General features: G+C 37.9%; 1 protein-coding gene across 1 annotated transcript in view; it reads left to right on the forward strand.

The window, feature by feature from the left end:
- The window catches only part of myom2b (myomesin 2b), a 28,779-nt gene extending 10,278 nt beyond the window's left edge, over positions 1-18,501 (forward strand). Inside the window, exons 16-39 of the mRNA XM_055036582.1 lie at positions 91-212; positions 342-529; positions 1,015-1,141; positions 1,274-1,452; positions 2,422-2,536; positions 2,932-3,094; positions 3,209-3,315; positions 4,184-4,228; positions 4,530-4,666; positions 4,894-5,038; positions 5,571-5,633; positions 5,871-5,938; positions 9,385-9,498; positions 9,795-9,882; positions 10,500-10,538; positions 11,473-11,578; positions 12,156-12,222; positions 13,105-13,201; positions 13,754-13,790; positions 15,180-15,202; positions 15,296-15,351; positions 15,423-15,512; positions 17,570-17,695; positions 17,952-18,501. Of these exons, the coding sequence (XP_054892557.1) occupies positions 91-212; positions 342-529; positions 1,015-1,141; positions 1,274-1,452; positions 2,422-2,536; positions 2,932-3,094; positions 3,209-3,315; positions 4,184-4,228; positions 4,530-4,666; positions 4,894-5,038; positions 5,571-5,633; positions 5,871-5,938; positions 9,385-9,498; positions 9,795-9,882; positions 10,500-10,538; positions 11,473-11,578; positions 12,156-12,222; positions 13,105-13,201; positions 13,754-13,790; positions 15,180-15,202; positions 15,296-15,351; positions 15,423-15,512; positions 17,570-17,695; positions 17,952-18,170 (2,521 nt within the window). The 3' untranslated portion in view covers positions 18,171-18,501. The remainder of the gene's footprint in view (positions 1-90; positions 213-341; positions 530-1,014; positions 1,142-1,273; positions 1,453-2,421; positions 2,537-2,931; positions 3,095-3,208; positions 3,316-4,183; positions 4,229-4,529; positions 4,667-4,893; positions 5,039-5,570; positions 5,634-5,870; positions 5,939-9,384; positions 9,499-9,794; positions 9,883-10,499; positions 10,539-11,472; positions 11,579-12,155; positions 12,223-13,104; positions 13,202-13,753; positions 13,791-15,179; positions 15,203-15,295; positions 15,352-15,422; positions 15,513-17,569; positions 17,696-17,951) is intronic.
- The last annotated feature ends 2,040 nt before the right edge of the window (positions 18,502-20,541 follow it).

Genomic DNA, 20,541 nt, shown 5'->3' on the forward strand with positions numbered 1-20,541 from the left:
TCATGTTTTTATGGAAACGATACCAACATCATAAAAGTGTTTTAATTTTTTTCTTTACTTTTGTTTTGATTTTGTTTTGTTTTTTTGCAGATTTGTGGTTAGTGGCCTGAAAACTGGAGAGACGTATGTGTTCCGTGTTCAGGCGATCAATGAGTTGGGTCTCAGCGATGAATCCCAGGAATCTGCACCTTTGACTGTCAGAGCTGCACTTAGTTAGTAAAGCTATATTTAAAGTCTCTAACGCTGATAAAAACAATATAAAGATTTCCTCAATAATTATGCATGAAAGATGGACAAGGTAAAATTATAATCAATCTTTGCCGTTGTTTTTTTTTTTTTAGCAAACCCCTCTGCCCCGTATGACGTTGCACTGCTTAACTGTGATGGCCGTTCAATGGTTCTGAACTGGAAGAAGCCTCTCCACTCTGGAGGTGCTGAGATCAAGGAGTATTATGTAGATAAAAGACGCAGTGGAACCAGCATGTGGAGGGAGGTTCATATTCCGCCAGTCTCAGAGAGACTTTATAAGGTACCGAAAAATCTCTCAGTGCTTATTAGATACTAAACAATGCCCAATCTGCAATCTTAATTTAATATTTGGTGCTTCCTACAAAAAAAGAAAAAAAAGTGGACATTTGCCAACTTTCTAGCTTCAGCACCAACAGTGTCCAAGCTTAAGTTAAAATCTCTTGTACAGTAATGAGTTTTTGTTTTGAAATTGAAATATGAAATAATTTTACTGTGATGTTTTTCTCTACTTAATAATACTACAATGCCGTACCCACACCTGCCATACCCTTATTATGACTTTTTCTTTGCTTGTAATAAAACATTTGAGAAAATCTGATTTCTGTAGAAGAGAAATCTGAGTATCTTCAACATGAAAAAGACCTCGTACTGTATCTCAAATTAGTTCTTCAATATTGAACTGCAGAAATGGCTCGTGTAACTCTCAACAAACTCACTGTTTGTTGCGTCGCTTGAATGTTAACTACTACAATGTTTTGCTGGCAGGTGGAGGGCTTGACCGAGGGAGCAGTCTATCAGTTCCATGTCTATGCAGCCAACCTGGCTGGACTTGGACCCGCTTCTAAACATTCAGATGACTTCAAGTGTGTGGCCTGGACTATGCCAGAGCCTGGTCAGTAAACCTCACCTTCTATCTGACATTGGTCTTTAAGAAGCTCTGAAAAAAAAATCTCTTCATAGTTTAATCTATACAACTGAGGTTGTATTGTAAATTGTTCTTCTCTTTATTAATATGTGTGTTTAGGCCCTGCTTACGACCTGACATTTTGTGAAGTGAGAGATAATTCATTGGTGGTTGAGTGGCAAAAGCCTATCTATTCTGGTTCTGGACCAATCACAGGCTATCATGTTGAGTATGCAAAGAAGGGAACCTCTGAGTGGAAAACAGCCAATGAAAAAGCTGTCAGTCACCTCTTCCTTAAGGTAAGGGAATTTTTAAATGCAGGTTCTTTTAATGTGTTTTAGGCTGCATAGATTTCCAATAATATTACTACCTCACAAATATTGCTAATTCTCTTTACAGCAGTTCAGTAGCTGAAAACTGTATAATACTGACATCTAGTGGACGTAGTGTGACTGTCAGACCTAAGTGTGGTGCGTGATTCTAAAGTGGAAAAATATTTGCTAAAATTTAGACACAAATGAGTGATTTTGCCATTATGAAATGGAGGAAATTCCATAAATAGATACTATAATTTATTTAAATTACCATGATTTTATATTAAATATGTAAAACACAGCTGGTAAATGTAGTAGAATCAGTTTGCATGATCAGGTTAAATAATTAAAGAATAGACAGAATAGTTGAAATGATTAATTTTGTAAACATAGATGCCAAATATTAAATAAGAAATATAGTTTTTAGAATTATTTCCAAATCATTTAATCCCCTTGATTGCTTCCCTGCCATCATATCAGTGAAATGATTTATACATAATTGATAAAGCAGAATTTATGTTAACCATGTTTAAAATGTTATTCGATGTTTTCCAGACTATTTTGCTTAATCACATCAGCCACAATTTGGATGATACTCATGACTAAAAATACAGGAGTTAATAACCTGTTAAAATAAGCCAATCTGAAAAAAACCTTTTGTGCATTGTTACTATAGGAATATGTGCATAATAACAATTTAAAATAATTTAATTCTTTCTGTCAGCAAATTGAAATCAAACACATTTCCTGAAAACAAATAATGAGAAATATGTACTTTAAATTAGTTGTTGCCATCTTCACTTTCTACTTGAAACAGGTTCTTAATTGTTTGCAAAGTATTGCAAGCTGTTTATTTATTTTTAGCATTCCAATAGAGATTTGAAATTTCAAGGTCAATTTGTTGCTGTGCTCTTCGGTTCATAACTATGGTTTTATTTTGCCTGTGTTTTTTAGGTAACAGGTCTGGAGGTTGGCGTGTGCTATGTGTTCAGAGTTCGCGCAGTCAATGCTGCAGGTGTGGGTATGGCTTCAATGCCCTCTGATCCTGTGATTGCGAAAGCAGTGGAAGGTAACAAACCAAGCGAAAAAGCTTATGATTCACTTTCAAAATCGTGTGTACTGTATATATGGGTGTATTTAAAAAAAACTTTTTACCAATGTACTCTGACTGTAAAAATACTGCTAGAAATGTACGGTGGATTTCCACTTTAAGATTTAGAAAAATATCAAATGTGTAAAAAGCACAGAGTAGAAATAATTTACTTTTTCTTCCCTTGTATTTGGAGCAATATTTGTACATCAGTTAAAAACTATGATATATAAATATTTCTCTACAGATAGCAATCTATGTTTTGCAGGAATAGCTGACTGGTAGCTTAGAGCAATTAAAAATCTCACAGTCAGATTCTGATGAGATTCCAATAGCATCTTGATGAAGAAAATGTTTATTTCTATTGTTTAAAGGTTCCCATGATGTCTCCTGCATGGTGGACGAGAAATCCGGTGACATTGTTCTGTCCTTTGAGTCCTGCCAAATGAACGAGGACTCGCAATTTATCTGGAAAAAAGACTATAAAGAAATCACAGATTTCTCCAAAGGAGTGGTGATTAAAACTGAGGGCAGCCAGTAAGATCACAGACCCGCACAAGCACGGTTCCACAGCTTAGATTTCACCCATTATGTTTAACATCTTCATTTACAGCATGGGTGCCTTTTTCTGTTTCCTTCCCTTTATCACAGATCTCAGCTGATCTTTAAGAACCCAGATAAGGAAGATGCTGGAACATACTCTGTTTCTGTAACCAGCACAAACGGAGTTTCATCCAGTTACACAATCTCAACTGAAGGTATTGATTTAATCATTATTGTGCCAGCAAGGCTCTGGTGTGTTAACACTGGACCAAATCCTGCTTAAAATGCATTTTTAAAACAGGAAAGAGAATACACAAAATGTATGTTTAAATTAGTTTTTCAGCCTCAAAATCCTTTGCTTTACACACAAATAAGTCAGTGGTTTTATCTGTATGCTAATTACTTCTTGAACTACTTTATTTATTTTTCTTTTTGATTTTAGTCAAAACTATTGCATGAAAATATCAGAATCATAAAAATTTGAAAAGATGTGTGTTTCTGCTCAGAAAGATAAATCAAAAAGTAAAGACCAGCGCAAAGTTAAAAAAAAAAAAAATCAAAAGGAAGTGCATATCGAAGAACTGAGAGGCTGTGTAGGATGTAGCTAAGATGAAAGCAATGAGATTGTACTTAGGGATGATTTCACTGGCATGTAGGCAATGAAAAATTGCATTACTCCTCTGATGAATACCGTCTGAGCACACTTCTCCAACCCTTAGGCAGAGTGTGCATTTATTGCCACATTTTCACTGCAAAAGACCTTCTGTCAAAAGTTTTGCTGTAGTTTTCCCTCTATTGCACCATTATCCTACTCGGCTGTAATGTGTTATTCAGTGCACCTTCCACAGACTCTCTCCCATTTGGTCCACAGATATTTCACCGTAAGGCTGAATAGAGTTTTGATCTTCCATCTTTTTGATTGCAACCTGAGTAACTTCACATGAAACACACACAGACTAAATGCAGCGATAAGTTAGCCTTGAAATATCTCCTAATATTTTAGGTTTCCCCTGTTAATCTAAACGGATCACTTGTTTGTTTTTTGTGCCATCACAAAAGTAATAAACTGCCTTTCTTTTTCAGAATTGGAAAAGATGCTGGCGCTCAGTTATGATATCAGACACCCAAGTACGTATTTTCAGTAATCTCTTTTTTTTGTCTCTTTTAATATATCCTCTTTCTGGCTTCTGCTTTCCCTCATCTAAATCTGCCTCACCCACTTCCTCCATTTCTTTTTCTCCCTGTCTCCTTGTTATATTTGCTTTCTTCCAATTGCTTTGAAGCTTTCTCATTTCTTCATTATTTTAGGGACGCATTTCTCATTTTATTTGATCCATAAAAAAAACCTCTTACCTGCTTTTGCATCACCTGCCTGACTCTGTCCTCTTCTTTACTCTCCTTTCCTTTTCTCCTCTATCCTCTCCCCAAGTCATCCCACTGAAGTCTGAGTTGGCCTATAAGATTTTGGAGAGAGGCAGAATGAGATTTTGGCTGCAGGCTGAAGAGATTTCCTCCAAAGTCACCTACAAATTCTTTGCGAATAACAAGGAACTATCAGGAGCTGATGTAAGAGACACTCTGCTTTTACAAAATGAAAAGTACAGAAAAGATGGAAAATGTACTGTCTGGCTTCAAGGTGAACAACGTCAATGTCTAACAGCCCCGTACTGTCTTGAGTGTTGGTTTGTTGCAACATGAAAGGCATAATCAAAGCCAAAAATATATACATATTCACAAAGTCTGTCATCAACTATGTGTGGCTTCTCTTACAATGCAGCTGTGTTTTTCTGCAGCCTAATAAGATGGGACACGACGTTTCTACAGGTATCATCGAGTTCATCATGGACCATTTCACAGAGGAAAATGAAGGGACATTTACCTGCCAGATTACAGATGGTGGCGGCAAAGCACAAAGCTCACTGGTTCTGATTGGAGATGGTAAGCAAGGCTGATCTCACCATCACCTCTCTATTTCTAATGGAAAGGGATGAATCTACCACTGGAAGAATGCTTAGAAAATGACAATCAGACATTTCAGGTGGCTGCAGACAGTCTCCACAATCAGTGTAAGCCACTTTGCCAAAAAGCTGGCTGACCAGCATTACAACATATTAAACTGTTTTATGTATTTTCCATCCACACAGTGAAATTTTATTTCATAGTCTATGAATTATGCTACGTTCAGTTGTCATAACAGTGTTGTATCTACCAAATAGCTTAAAATAAATCTGACTTTGCCATCTGACAACTTGAAATTAGTCTCTTTAAGACCATTGCAATGTTTATGAATTTTTTTACATCAGTTGCACATTTTCAGTTAAATTACTAAAATTCCAGTGATATTGTTGCTCATGCGCGGCATATCTATGTGAAAGAGATATTTCTCAAAAGTAATTACAGATTCAGGATGTCACGGCAGTACTTTGACCCTTTAATGCATTTCATTGTATGTACATTTCTGTGCCCACAGCTTTCAAGGCTGCTTTGGCTGAGGCTGACTTTCAGAGAAGAGAGTACATTAGAGTGAAAGAGGGTAAGAAAAAGGGAATATCATCCACTTTTTTAGCTTTGTATTTCACAGCTTTTTGCCACTTTTTCATCTTATCGGAGAGCAGGTAAGTGAAAATGAATGTAACGCAAAGGATAGAAGTGAACCACCTTTTTAAGTGGCTGAACTACTAATAGTCAAAGTAAAAAAAAAAAGATCATTATGTTTAAAAATATGCTTCTGCGGGATGCAGATTTTTGTAAAGTTTTTTGTCCACCACAGGTCCCCACTTCAGTGAGTTTCTTTCGCTTCAGGTCGGAGATGATTGCTCTGTAACTTTGGTCTGCAAGGTAAACAGAAAAGCTCTCAATAATTACTCAATATTTTCACTCAAAACAAATGGGCAGCTTCCCTGTGGTTAGCTGATTGGCCATTCTGTGGAATTCAAGTTGCAATAGTGTTTTGTAGAAAGAAGATGGACACAGAAAATAAGCGCATTTTGAGTTGTAATTGGATACTGCAGCTGTGTTGGGAACAACTGCAGTGCTGTGAAAAAGTATCTCCCCCTTAGCTCTTTTCCTCCATTACAGTTTTTTTCTGTTTCTGATTATCAAACTAATTTTAAAATGACACAAAGAGATGAGTAAATACAGAAAGCAGTTTATATCAAATAACATCAACCAGTACCCAAAAATTGTTCTGAAGTGGGAATAGCAATTCAACTTATTTTTGCTCAAGTGAAACTAAGAAATAATATCATAGAGCAAAATAGTACTTCAGTACTAGCGCCTCAAGTACTGAGTTACTGATCAGCGCATTTGATTTATGTCAGACAGAGAAGAATCTAATATTATGCACAAATTCTTGTATTTTAAACACAAAAATGAAAAAAAAATATATGTACAGATAAATAACTTGATTGCATAATAACAAATTCAGGGAGAACTAACACTTTTCCAAATAATTATTTAAACAAACTGGAAAAAACCTATATACAGTTAGGGCCAGAAATATTTGGACAGTGACACAGGTTTTGTTATTTTAGCTGTTGACAAAAATATGTTCAGAAATACAATTTATATATAATATGGGCTGAAAGTGCACACTCCCAGCTGCAACATGAGAGTTTCCACATCCAAATCGGAGAAAGGGTTTAGGAAGCATAGCTCTGTAATGCAGAGCCTCCTCTTTTTCAAGGGACCAAAAGTAATTGGACAATGGACTCTAAAGGCTGCAAGTAACTCAAAAGGCCTTTCCCTCGTTAACCTGTAATCAAGTAAGTAGTTAAAAGGTCTGGGGTTGTTTCCAGGTGTGTGGTTTTGCATTTGGAAGCTGTTGCTGTGACCAGACAACATGCGGTCAAAGGAGCTCTCAATTGAGGTGAAGCAGAACATCCTGAGGCTGAAAAAAAGAAAAAATCCATCACAGAGATGGCAGACATGCTTGGAGTAGCAAAATCAACAGTCGGGTACATTCTGAGGAAAAAGGAATTGACTGGTGAGCTTGGGAACTCAAAAAGGCCTGGGCGTCCACGGAAGACAACAGTGGTGGATGATCGCCGCATACTTTCTTTGGTGACGAAGAACCCGTTCACAACATCAACTGAGGTCCAGAACACTCTCAGGGAAGTAGGTGTATCTGTCTCTAAGTCAACAGTAAAGAGAAGACTCCATGAAAGCAAATACAAAGGGTTCACATGTAGATGCAAACCATTCATCAATTCCAAAAATAGACAGGCCAGAGTTAAATTTGCCCAAAATCACCTCAAGAAGCCAGCCCAGTTCTGGAAAAGTATTCTATGGACAGATGAGACAAAGATCCCTGTACCAGAATGATGGGAAGAAAAAAGTTTGGAGAAGAAAGGGAACGGCACATGATCCAAGGCACACCACATCCTCTGTAAAACATGGTGGAGGCAACGTGATGGCATGGGCATGCATGGCTTTCAATGGCACTGGGTCACTTGTGTTTATTGATGACATAACAGCAGACAAGAGTAGCCGGATGAATTCTGAAGTGTACCGGGATATACTGTCAGCCCAGATTCAGCCAAATGCTGCAAAGTTGATCAGACGGCGCTTCACAGTACAGATGGATAATGACCCCAAGCATACAGCCAAAGCTACCCAGGAGTTCATGAGAGCAAAAAGGTGGAATATTCTGCAATGGCCAAGTCAATCACCAGATCTTAACCCAATTGAGCATGCATTTCACTTGCTCAAATCCAGACTTCAGACGGAAAGACCCACTAACAAGCAAGACCTGAAGGCTGCGGCTGTAAAGGCCTGGCAAAGCATTAAGAAGGAGGAAACCCAGCGTTTGGTGATGTCCATGGGTTCCAGACTTAAGGCAGTGATTGCCTCCAAAGGATTCGCAACAAAATATTGAGAAAAAACTTTTTTGTTTGGGTTATGTTTATATGTCCAATTACTTTTGAGCTCCTAAAATGCGGAGTGTTGTAAACAAATGTGTACAATTCCTACATTTTCTATCACATATTTTTGTTCAACCCTTTAAATTAAACGTTACAATCTGCACTTGAATTCTGTTGTAGAGGTTTCATTTCAAATCCAATGCGGTGGCATGCAGAGCCCAACTCACAAATATTGTGTTACTGTCCAAATATTTCTGGCCCTAATTGTAAGTGATATTCACAGTTGGATTTGTAAATAGACTGCATGCACACAGTAACTTTGAAAAAAGGAACTACTCGTGCCTTCAGATGCGTCTACTTTGCTGCGAATCTCAGAAGTGCTCTGTGAAACGTGCCTGGGAAATGGAAGATACGAGACAAATTTAGTGGTTTAAACGCGGCAGAATAAGATGGCGACCAATCACTTGTTCTTGTACGAGGCTCTGATAGTGAAAAGCACATACAGTGTTTATTTTAAGAGTTAAAATAATATTTCTGTCAAAGTGTAGACAACAACCCTACCCGGATTGTTGTACAACAATCATTCCTGAAATGTCATGACATCATTTATGTGCAGTGATTTCTATAAATTGATAGTTTTCTAATCTGAAGAAAAAAACAAGGTGTTGCTAATACCTAATTTCATTTTTGCAAGTTTAGAAAATATTTACATTTACTTTAGAAGCTACATATACTGCCCAAATCCTTTTAATCCTCAGCTTCACTGATCAGGACTAGCTTAAGTCGGTGGGCTGCCTGTGCCAACATGAAAAGGATTTCTTTGACAGCAGCTACTGGACTGAAAAGCAGCCTGTGCTGTAGGAACCTCAAAGAAGCTCAGCATATCTCTTAGAAAGAGGATCATGGTGTGGTTTTATTAGATTCCGAATTGTCTCTTTGAATTCTTTAAGATAGTGAGTTGAAGTTTATCGATTTAAATTTCTGATAAGTTATGAGTATTGATGCTGAAAATAGAAAAAAAAATGTTTTGAACTTCAATCGTTTGCATTATTCATAAATATCTTTTTGCATCTCTGCAATATGTTTAAAAAAGAAAACTAACGGGCAGATATTAGACATGTAGTTCTCAAATAATATATGTTTGAGACTATCTTTGCATGAAGAGTAGAATATAACCTCTATTTTCTGGGGATAAAAACACAAATTGCAACACTGACTTGTCAGATGTCAATGTTTTAATGAGCTACCTAGCAAATAAATCTAAATGACAGACTGGTGCCAATTAAGGCAAATGACACATCTAAAAAAATCTTTAAGGTCCTATCGACAATTTTGAAACTGCGTTCTTTAAAGAAATTCACAAGACCAAAAATATCTTTTTTGAATGAATGTTTAACAAATTTACCGTGACCTTTTGTGTAGGTTGCTAATTTAAAGAAGGAGTCTGAGTTCCACTGGTACAAGGATGATGCAGAGGTTATCCCCGATGTGAAGCCCGACCTGAGCTCAGGAATCTGCAAACTGCCAATTAAAGAGGTGAGAAGAAGAAAAAAGTGTTTCTTTTAGTGTCCTGCTGATTTAAATCAAAGTGAACTGTAGTTATCTTAATAGATGTCCATGAGTTCATGAAAGTTTGTTCTGTATTCTATAAATGAAACCTAAAAGACAATATACATATAGTCTGTTTATTGATCAGTAAGCCAAAATTGTTGAGAATTATGTATACTCTAAAGCCATAAGTACTTACAAAATATACAAATACATTTCACAGTATGATATACTATCAAACCTGTGCAAACTAAACTTGCTCAATGTTTTTTTTCTTCCTCTAGTTCTCAATGAAAACAACAGGAGTGTACAAAGCCACCATCAGTGATGACAGAGGAAAAGATATGAGCCAAATTGACATCTCCGGAAAAAGTATGAACATTTTTAGGTTTCATTTATCCTAAATTTGCACAGTAATGATTGTGTCTGCAGCTGCCTTGTTTTATGGATGTCAATAAATAGGTCTACAGAAAGTATAAGCCAGAAGCTTGGAGAAAATCAAAAAATGATGTGGAAATCTACAAAAACAATATATCTTACTGAGCTACAAGCTTCGAAAATTCAAATAATCTAAAAGTAATGTTTATAGGGGATAAAATGTAAATAAATGTATAAGCTGCTGCTCTGTTGTTCATGTTTTGGCTCCTGTTTGAATCTCACATACAGATCTAGGCTTCGGTGAACCTACAACGATCCCTCACACCTCCCTCCTGTTTCAAATGTTATTCATTATTTATTGATGCCGCTGGGATGTTATGTTTTAAGATACAACACAAGGAGCCAAAGTACTCAGCTCTTTCACCTGCTGAAGGAAGGATATATATTTTAGAGCTAATACTGTGAAACTTGTAGCAGCTTTTTAACACACCATTTCCTAAGGAACTGAAATTTTCATTACAGTTTTTCAAGATCCTCAAGAGGGCAGCAATGTGTCCTTTTGCTATCCCATTTTGCCTTACTCCATGTTTGTGCATCTGCTTCTCTTTTAGCTTTTGACGAAGCCATAAACAAGCTGAGCCAACTGGCTGGTAGGTATCTGAACCTTGTTTACACACACAGATTACTCACCTCACAAGCACACATAAAAAGAAGTAGTAAACATCAGTTGGATCATTCGTCATGCTAAATTTACAGAAAACAGATAACAGATTAGGTAGATCCATCAGCGGCGAGATATTTTTTTTCTGCTTTTAAATTCTGCACACTCCTGAAAACACATATGCTCACACTCATCAGCATGTTGCTGTCCATGAGTTCATGAAAGTTTGTTCTGTATTCTATAAATGAAACCTAAAAGACAATATACATATAGTCTGTTTATTGATCAGTAAGCCAAAATTGTTGAGAATTATGTATACTCTAAAGCCAGAATTAAGTTGCCATGCAGGCAGCATTGGCCATCATGTCATCATGTGATGAAATCACTTTAAAATTCCTCTGCACTGTCACAGTGACACTGTAGAGGAGCATCTTACTCCTATTTTAAGCAACATTCACTTGACAGCTCTGCAACAACTGTTACAGCAGCGGTTGCAGAGGAGAGGAGGGTTCATTACTGTGATAATAGGAAACCACGGTGATGTGACCAGGTGGATGACACACTTGTCCACTCGTAAAGTGCAGCCAGGAAAGTTGCACACCGACATGGTGTAGTATGAAAGAGCCTCTATGCGTGTAATGGCTTTAAAAAAAGGCAAATAAAACCTCTCATGGCTGCAGTGGTTCCCTCAATGCTGCAAAGTCTGCTTCCATGAATGTGCCCCATGCCTCATTAGAGCAATTTCACTCTCTGAGCTGGACAAAGGTAAAACAGAAGAGGAAACTCTTCAAGTTAATACAAATAACATTTGCTACACGACGGGTAAATAGATGGTATGAATGATGCGACTCTCAAAGGCCACGCTGTTCAGCAGCTGTTGGTAAAACATGATACTGATTACAAATCTGCACAACCACCTTTAGGAGCCAGCGCTGCAGAACTGGTCATTAAGTGCACTGCAACAGGCATTCAGCTTCAGTGCCACATGAAGTATTACACCTCCGAGATGAACATCAGCTGGTATCACAGGTGAGAAATTTGATTTGCAAAATTTCTAACAATGCAAGGATCTGCAATAAGGCATGCCAGAGGTTCAAGTATGAGAATAATGAAGCAGAATTTCATCAACACACAGACAAGAAAGGTGGGGATTTAGTTTTTCTCTCTCAAGTTAAACTGTTAGGAATGACAAGAAGCAGCAAACCAAATAAATCTTTTCATTGCCCATTAGCAAAATCCTTCATTACGGCGGTTATTTCACAGGAATTTATTTTCCTGTTTTGTGACAGACATCAAACCCCTATTATTTTTAATAAACTGCGGAGCTCCCTGTGGTTAAAAGCACTCTGTTTTACCCCAGAGATTACATATAAAATGCAGAGAGAGAATGTTGCACAAAAAGCAGGCAGAAGCAAGTAGGACATGAAAAGATAACTAATGGAAGTGCTGAAGATTAATGGAAATATGAAAAATAATGAAGATTAACTTTTTACAGCATTCTTTTGTGAGTCTGAAAAATCTTTGCTTTGCCACTACATTTGAAGATGTCTCTAAAAAATGCTACACACATCTACACTAACTTTTCCTCTCCACTTTTTGTGCTCAGTGAGCGTAAACTTACCCACAATGACAAGACTGTGATTGGAGGAACACCTGCTATGGCAACAATGGAGGTATGATTGTATCCTCCGCTGAATGTATCCTCCGCTGAATCTCATGTAATTATGAGGTGGATCATATGTGGATAATTTTAGGACACTGATCACTACAGGAGGTTTCACTCACTTTAAAAGTCTTGAAAGAGCAAGAGACAGAAGGACACATGAAGGACCTTTACCATTTGCAGGTCCATGTAAAAATGCTCTGTCTTTTCATGTTTTTTTCTTTTGATAGACCAACACAAAGCAGTGCTGTGAAGTGGAAGAAAAATTACTTGGGATTTTGATGTTTGTTACACAAAAAAGGGAAAAGTAGAAAACTGGGACACGCATGCGTATCCTATATCTTTACTCTAATGCCTCTAAAAAAATCATTTACAACCAGTTTCCTTAAGAACTCCCTTTGTAGGTAGATAGGTTTGGAAGTAGCTTTTCAAACCTATCTGTGGTAACTCTTAAGTATAGCTCTGATTGAGTTTGAGCTGGCAGAAAAGAATTAGCAAAGATTCCAGTCTAGTAGTTGAAATCTGCATCTGTACTATGTGAAACATAGATTTACAGAGTGCTGATTCGGTGGTGAAGACAGGCTGGATACAAAAGCATGCCACACTTTTTAGAGTTTTACTTCTAAAAAAAGAAAAAACTATATATTATTTTCCTTTCTTGTCACATTTATGCAGTACTTTGTGTTGGTCCATCACTATGCACAACTTTGTGTTCATTAAACCACACATTTGCTTGAGTAACATGTGTGTCTGCAGCTTTGTTAAACCAGATTAGCAAAGCTGCAGGTTTTTTAGTAAACTCTAGGTCACTACTTGGTAGATATCTTGAGGTTGTAACACTATCCAGATCAGATTGTTGACCACACTGTTGAGCAGATTACTTGATTCATAGGTAATTGAGCCCACGGAGAAGGATAAAGGAGCGTACTCCATTGTAATCACCAACTCTGAAAATTCCCATAAACGAACACTGGATCTCAGCGGTGAAGGTCAGTCACTTTCCTCTTGCTTTTCATTTTTACAAGCTCAGTAAAACCAAAACAATAAAAAGTAACACAATAACTTTATGTGTATGCCTTTTAAGGCATCAGTTTGTATCCTTGAACTTTGAGGTCCCATTCCAAACAGATAGAGGAACCCACGAGAACAATTTCTGCCCCTCAAGACGCTAAACTTACTGCGAAAAATGAAGAAAAGCTTGTTCTTTGCTCCTTCACAGAGAATGGCAGCAGCTTAAATTCGTGACATCTGCAATGCAATCCTATATGTTTACTTACAGAACCTTTCTGTCTGACATCTGTCTTTCACAGTTCTCATTAGCTTCCTATCCGGTTATATTTTGACAGATGCTGGACAAATGTATTACTCCCATATTGCGTTATTCCTCTCCTCCTGCCCTTACTTCTGCAGTTTAAAATGTAGTGCTGAGTCTCTTGATTTTATGGAGATGTATATTTTCTAGCATATTGCACTGAAATAATACTCAGGAGGCATCAATGTTGTGATCAGTGACACCGACTGTCTGTTCTTGCTCTTTGCAGTGTATGAGAAGGCGTATGCAGAGTTCCAGAAGCTCAAGTAAGACGACACACTTACGGCTGTTCTTTACTTTTGCCTTAATGTGTATATTTAGTAAGAGTTTCCTTTAACTTTGGCTTGCAAGTGTAGGTTTCACATTCAAACTAATGAATTCCCCAGATGATTTACATTCAAACACAGAAAAACTCTGAAATAAGCTCTGATTTCTTATTAATTAGATGAAATGCAGAAAGTTCACCTGTTATTTTCACTGAAACTTTTGATACGATTTACCAACTTGGAATAATATCGCCCATACATTTGCTACTTCACATTTTTGTTTCTGGATTTGATTTGTGAGTTGGACCATGAGGTAATGGTAAGTAAAAGTAGATAGCAAAAATTGCGTCTGAATACTTTGAATAGCGTATGTTGTGGTTTGAAGATGTCATGAGAACCAGTCCATCTGCAAAAAGCACATAAAAAACATGAAGTTCCCAAAGTAGGCACTTTCTTCTTCACAAATATGCCTTAATAAGATGCTCTCCATGAACAAGAATAATACATAACATTCTGTCCAGAAATAGCAGACCACCCCTAAAACATTAAAACATAATACACTTATAAACTGTCAAAAATCATCTGAGCAAGCTGAAAAGACTTTACTCACCATTTAAACATTAGGAACTAAAACTACTATTATTATTACTACTAATAATAGTATATGAAATAAAAATAGTAATACATTTGTGATTTGGAAAGGTTCACTCCCTTTCTGGGAATTATCTCAGTCTTAAAGCTTTTTGCCAAATTAAGAATCAAGAGTATAAATAGAAAAAATCTAATTTGGCCATAGAAACACACATTTTTGAACAGCCACTGGAAAAAGAATAAGTGAGAAAAAAACTTAAAAACCCAAGCATTCCCATGCAGAGCATAGACCATCCACATCCTCTGTCTAATTAACATTCAGAGAGAGACATTAAAGCACAAGATTTTACAAGCACATTGAAACAAGTGACACCCTGCTGCCCTTTTGATTGAGTATCAACACGCCAAGAGGAGAAAAGAGTTCCTCTTGCCATCTGGTCCGTTAGCTGACCTCTGGTCCCGCCATGCTGCTCAGACAGCCCCAATACCAAACATATCTTTTTTTTTTTTTTTTCTCCAAGTGAAAGGTTTAGAAATCCTCTAAACAGTGTAATAGGATTTGGCAGCACACCCAGAGTTCCTTCTGACAAACCATCTGACCACTGTGAAGTTAATCAGAAATAGAAAAGATTGTGTCTGCTCTCAAAAACAGAGCCAGAAATGGAGATGCAAACATTTGGTGATTATATTTTCATGTTATTTGCTACATTTTTAATCAAAAGAAGTTTTTTTTAGAATGGTTTGAATTTCAGAAATGTTTTTTCCTTTAAAAAATAACCAACTTTATTTGTATTCCAGGGCTGAGGCATATGCTGAAAAGAGTGAGTTTAACCCTCTCACTGCTTCTGCTTTTTAATTCAGTTCTGCTGGACTGAAAAAAATAGAGTGATAATGTTAATAATGGTATATTTCAGACCGTGGTAAGGTTGTAGGTGGTCTGCCTGATGTTGTCACCATTATGGAAAAGAAGGTGGGTGTTAAGTGTTTAGACACTGCATACACACTTTTCAATCTAATACATCACCCCTTTTTCTTCAATAGACCCTGAGTCTAACATGTACAGTTTGTGGAGACCCCAAACCTCAAGTGTCATGGCTGAAGAACGGTGCAGAAGTTGAACCTGATGACCAGGTACATTACCTGATACTCAGCAAATAAAAGGATCTAATTATGTTTCACAGCTTGACTTTAATTTAGTGTGCTTGACTGAAGCACGTAATAAAATACTCTGTGTAATCCCAGTCAACCACCACTTGTGCTTTCATCTGACTCCTAAAAGCCAAATAATTCACTGTTGTGCAACAAGGATTAGCAACATTATTTGGCTTATGTAATTTTTAATAGTTATGTTGAATAATTTATTACTAACAAATTATTCATAAAGTTAGAAATCCTTTTAGTTAAACTAACAAATCTGGGCCCAACCTGATTATTAGGAATCATTATCCATGCAACATTCAGTCAACATGCTGTTCTAAAAATGCCATCCAAATGGGGAGGCATTTCAGAGCAGTGGGCAAAGGGTTGAATCTGACACTGCTGGACAGCAAACATGCCGCACACACACACACACACACACACACACACACACACACACACACACACACACACACACCCCCACACACACACACACACCCACACACACACCCCCACACACACACACACACACACACACACACACACACACACACACCACACACACACACACACACACACGAAATATGCACAAGCAACTTCTCTCAGAAATATGAGAACGAAACAAAACAAAAGTTTCACCTTTGCCTGGTGAGAACCAGGCCCGTGTTCTGCGCATTGCTTCATACAGAGGGTCTGGGACTCTCAGTTATTGAAAAATGATTGCTTGCTGGAGGTATGGAGTCTTTTGACATTTTTAAAAAAATGCATCAGACTTTATCCATTCACTAAAGTTTGGCTGCAACATTTGTAATGCACTAACTCAATGAAACTTCTGGGAAATTGTTTTCGGTGTAAAGAACCTGTGGGGAGCAGGATCGAGACATATTTGCCAGCAAGAAAAGTTTGTAAGCATTCCTCTTGTTCTAAATGTTGAGCAATTACAACATTTAGAATGTTTAGACTTCTTTCACTTCCTCCACTGCCTTTGCCAAGCGACAGCCCTGCATAGGTAGAGTATATTTCAAAACCAGTGCTGAAAATCAGCATTATTTTTCACAACTCCTCCTTCTGTTTGCTGACTTAACCTGTTCAATCGGAGAAACTCGACTCAATGGGAGAAATCCCAGATGCCACAGATCAACTGTATGGTACTCACTTCCCGTTTTTAAGATATATGATTAAAATTGTTTTGCTATGAGAAAAGAATCCTTTCAAAGTGTCTGTTTTGAAAACCAAATAAAAGCCTAATTATTTATTTTTTTTTATGTTTCATGCATGCATACTACAGCTATTAGTTCTAAAAGTTGATATATTTTTGTTCATCTAAACCCTGTTGATGGATGCATCTTTTGATGCTAAGTATTTTGGTGGACTTTAGGTTAGGCCAGTATTAAGACCAAAGTCTTTTATCAACAATATGAGCTGCATCCACCATACTTTATAGCCATGCTTGCCAACCAATATAGATCCATACAGTCTGTCCTGAGTTGGTACATTCTCTTTGAACAGCATCCTGCGGCTCTTGACAGCTTTGAAGATTTAAGTTTGAGCATCCGTAGTCCAGGAGGAATTTCTCTGCAAGTTTTTCCTTCTCTTTATTCATGCCCGCCCCTGCTAATAATCTGTCTATCACAAGAACTGCAATCCTTGGTGATGTGTTTCTCAAATCCAAAGGGATGCCTCTCACGTAACTTGTTAGCGCTGATGGCGCAGAAGGTATTAAAATGGACAGAAAAACAAACAGACCTGTGTACAGAGGACGAGAATATCACTGAGAACCTCAGAGCTAAATTAGAAGAAAAGCTTGAATTGAGGTGAAATAAGGTGATTAGTAAAACAGTTAGAATACAGAAATAATTATTTTTATAGTCTCCATGCACCTATCAGGAATGGTAGGTGCACAAATAAAATCTATTAATTCAAAATAAATAATGTTTAAATCTAATGTGAAATATTAGCTATTCTGAGTGATAAATTATGCTTCACGTTGTGAGTGACCCTTCTCGCTTTTTGAACCTATGTTTGTTTTTCTTGCCTTTTTTCTTTTGCAGTATGTGGTCTCTCTAGACCAGGGTAAGTTTGCCAGTCTGACGATCAAAGGTGTTTCCATGGAGGATTCTGGCAGATATACAATGATTGTCCAGAACAAATATGGAGGGGAATCTGTGGATATAGTGGTGAGTGTCTCTGCTGTAAACTCCAAATGGTTGGAATTAATAAAATATATGACACTTCTTCTACCATCTGTGACCATTTTAATGCCTGAATGTCATTTAATGCTAAAATCTCTGTTTAGCATTAATTTTTTGACAAACTCCAAAGGCTAAAAGCAACTGCTTTTATTGGATTATGCTTAAAAGCTGTCTGCATCTGAAACTGTGGTATCTATTAGAAAATGCATGAATTTAAAAGGTTTTGTGCTCCTCTCTCCAGGTCAGTGTGTACCGCCATGGGGAGAAAATTCCTGAGGCAAAACCAGCTCTGACCCCTAAAACGATCATCCCTCCTAAACTTCCCATCGAGATCCCTCAGCCCAAGACCCAACCTGCCCCCTCTGCACCCAGTCCTGCCACCCCTGCTGCAAGTCCTGCTGCTCCAAAGGCAGCTCCGGGGAGAGGAGTGAAGAGCCCCACTCCTTCCCGGAGGAAGTAAAAAGCATGAAAGCCACAAATGAGAAGGCAGCATATTCACACGCCGCTGCACATATAGACCACAAATAGAAACTTTTATTGGTCTTATCTGGTATGGAATGGAGCTAAAGCATTAGCATTTAGAGGTCAGAAAACCCTGATGAGTAAAACAAGTCTTTTGACTGCAAAAGCATGTAAAACAATTTGTCTCTTTTAAAGGAGAGTTTATGAAAACAACTAAAATATGCTTAAATGAACAAAGAGGGATGAAGAATTTGTTCATATCTGGAAAAGTTATATTTGGAAACTGAAAGTAAATTAATTGAAATAAAGCAAGAAGTTCAAGAGTAAAATTTGTCTCAATGGATATGTGTCAATTTTTCTTCAGTTCATTGATGTTCCTTCCATCCATCCATCCATCCATCCATCATCCATCCATCCATCCTCCATCCATCCATCCATCCATCCCATCCATCCATCCATCCATCCATCCATCCATCCATCCATCCATCCATCCATCCATCCATCCATCCATCCATCCATCCATCCATCCATCCATCCATCCATCCATCCATCCATCCATACAAAGAGGAAAACATCCATGGATATACCCAATTAAATGCAAAATATCCATTCATTTGGTAGGGGTGCTGGTGTGAGAGGGGGGGTCACCCTGGACAGGTTGTCATTCTGTTGCAGGCAATTATTTATATAATGAAAAAACTCACATAGCTCACACATATAAAAATACCACATAAGAAGAGAGCATCCCATTTACTACCAATGTCTAAGGTCTATTAAAATTGGGGTTGTGGCTTGGGTGTGCAAGACTCCACTGCTTGCTAACAGCATAGTGTTCCCAACCCCAACCCCAAAGCCCTAGGTGTTTATAATGCAATAAAAGTGAAGTGCAGGATGGGGTCCAACTTGGTAGGTGGCCTCTGCTTAGTGACCCACCCACTAACCAGGTGGTGGCCTCCAAGGCCCATCATCACACATTCCAAGACCCGACTAACTTGTGGTGTTGCATTATGTCAAGGTAGAAGATGTGGGAGCCAAGGTGCTGGTCTTTTGGGGTCAGCTTCCCAACCTAACTGGCCTCCACTTGGTGGGACAAATAATTTTTAAGACAAATTGAATTTTTTTACATTTCTCTCTTCTAAAGCTGATGTACAAATGTCAAATGGCCTGTTCCTAAAATGACTCCAAAGTGCTTCACCTAATATTCTTTCACCAATTCATCCACAAGCTGATTGTGACAAGTTACTACATTGTGGCCACAGCTGCCCTGTGGCTATCAGACAGAAATGAGGCTGCCTTACATAGACACCACAGGGTCCTCCAACCACCGCCAGCAGGCATAGTGGGTGAAGTGTCTTGCATCAGTTCCAGGATGAGCTCCCACCATCGTCGCCACCACTGCCCCGCTGCAAATAACAAGAGGATTAACAGGTTCTGAGCCACTGTCTCAAGCAAAATTGCTGTGTGGTTGGAACAGAAGTAAGCTGGGTTGGAGAAAGCGGTCAGCAAACTTCCTCCTTCTGATTTAATGACTGCAAATATATGCCACCGTCCCTTTTAACACCATCACAGTGAGATGCTGAACACGGCAAAAATCCGCTTTAGAGTTGGACTGACAGTGCAACTCTAAAAACTGTCATTACCAAATGAACATTAATTCTGCATACATTCTACTCTATAGTTAGAAACATAAATCACCTTCATTGTCTCTCAGAGGGGAAATTCAGGTGGAACAGCAGCCTCAGATATATAGGTTCACACAAAAAGTCCAAAAAATGTTGTAAAAAAACCCCATGATTAACAATAACAACAAAAATAGTACTAGCAATATACTATACAAATATTCTAATATAAACAATACTGTACAGTCTTTAATTAACATGAATTATGTGCCACCCTCATGGTCTTCATATAAACAGGCATTGACACAACATAAGTAGTCAGGCTTAAAGGACTTGTGCTGCAGTGCAAGAGGTAGTGATGGCAGAGCTGATGAAAGAGATAGTTGATGAGATTTGTGGTTCATTAAAGCTGATGAGAAGAGCAAACAGGAAAGAACAGGAGTAGGTACAGGGTAAAGTGATTGTTTCTCTGTTTGCTGTTGCTAATAAAAGACAGAGATTACACTTTGCTCAGCCTGTTTACTCATTCTGTCAGAGGACAAGAGATTGAGAACAAGAGGCAAGTTGGGTGAATAATATCGGGATTGAAAGAGACGATTGCGAGATTGAGGTTTATGGTGGTTAGTGTTACTTCTGCTGCTGAGTAGCTGATGTGTCTGCTCTGTCAGTACGAGACATGCCTTGGCATGCTTGTTAACAACTTGAGAATGAGCTGAGAGAACGGAAAGAGTTTTCTCTCAGCTAGAAGTT

The sequence above is a fragment of the Poeciliopsis prolifica genome, unplaced genomic scaffold, assembly GCF_027474105.1.
Source record: "Poeciliopsis prolifica strain line A6 unplaced genomic scaffold, Auburn_PproV2 SCAFFOLD011, whole genome shotgun sequence".
NCBI lineage: Eukaryota > Metazoa > Chordata > Actinopteri > Cyprinodontiformes > Poeciliidae > Poeciliopsis > Poeciliopsis prolifica.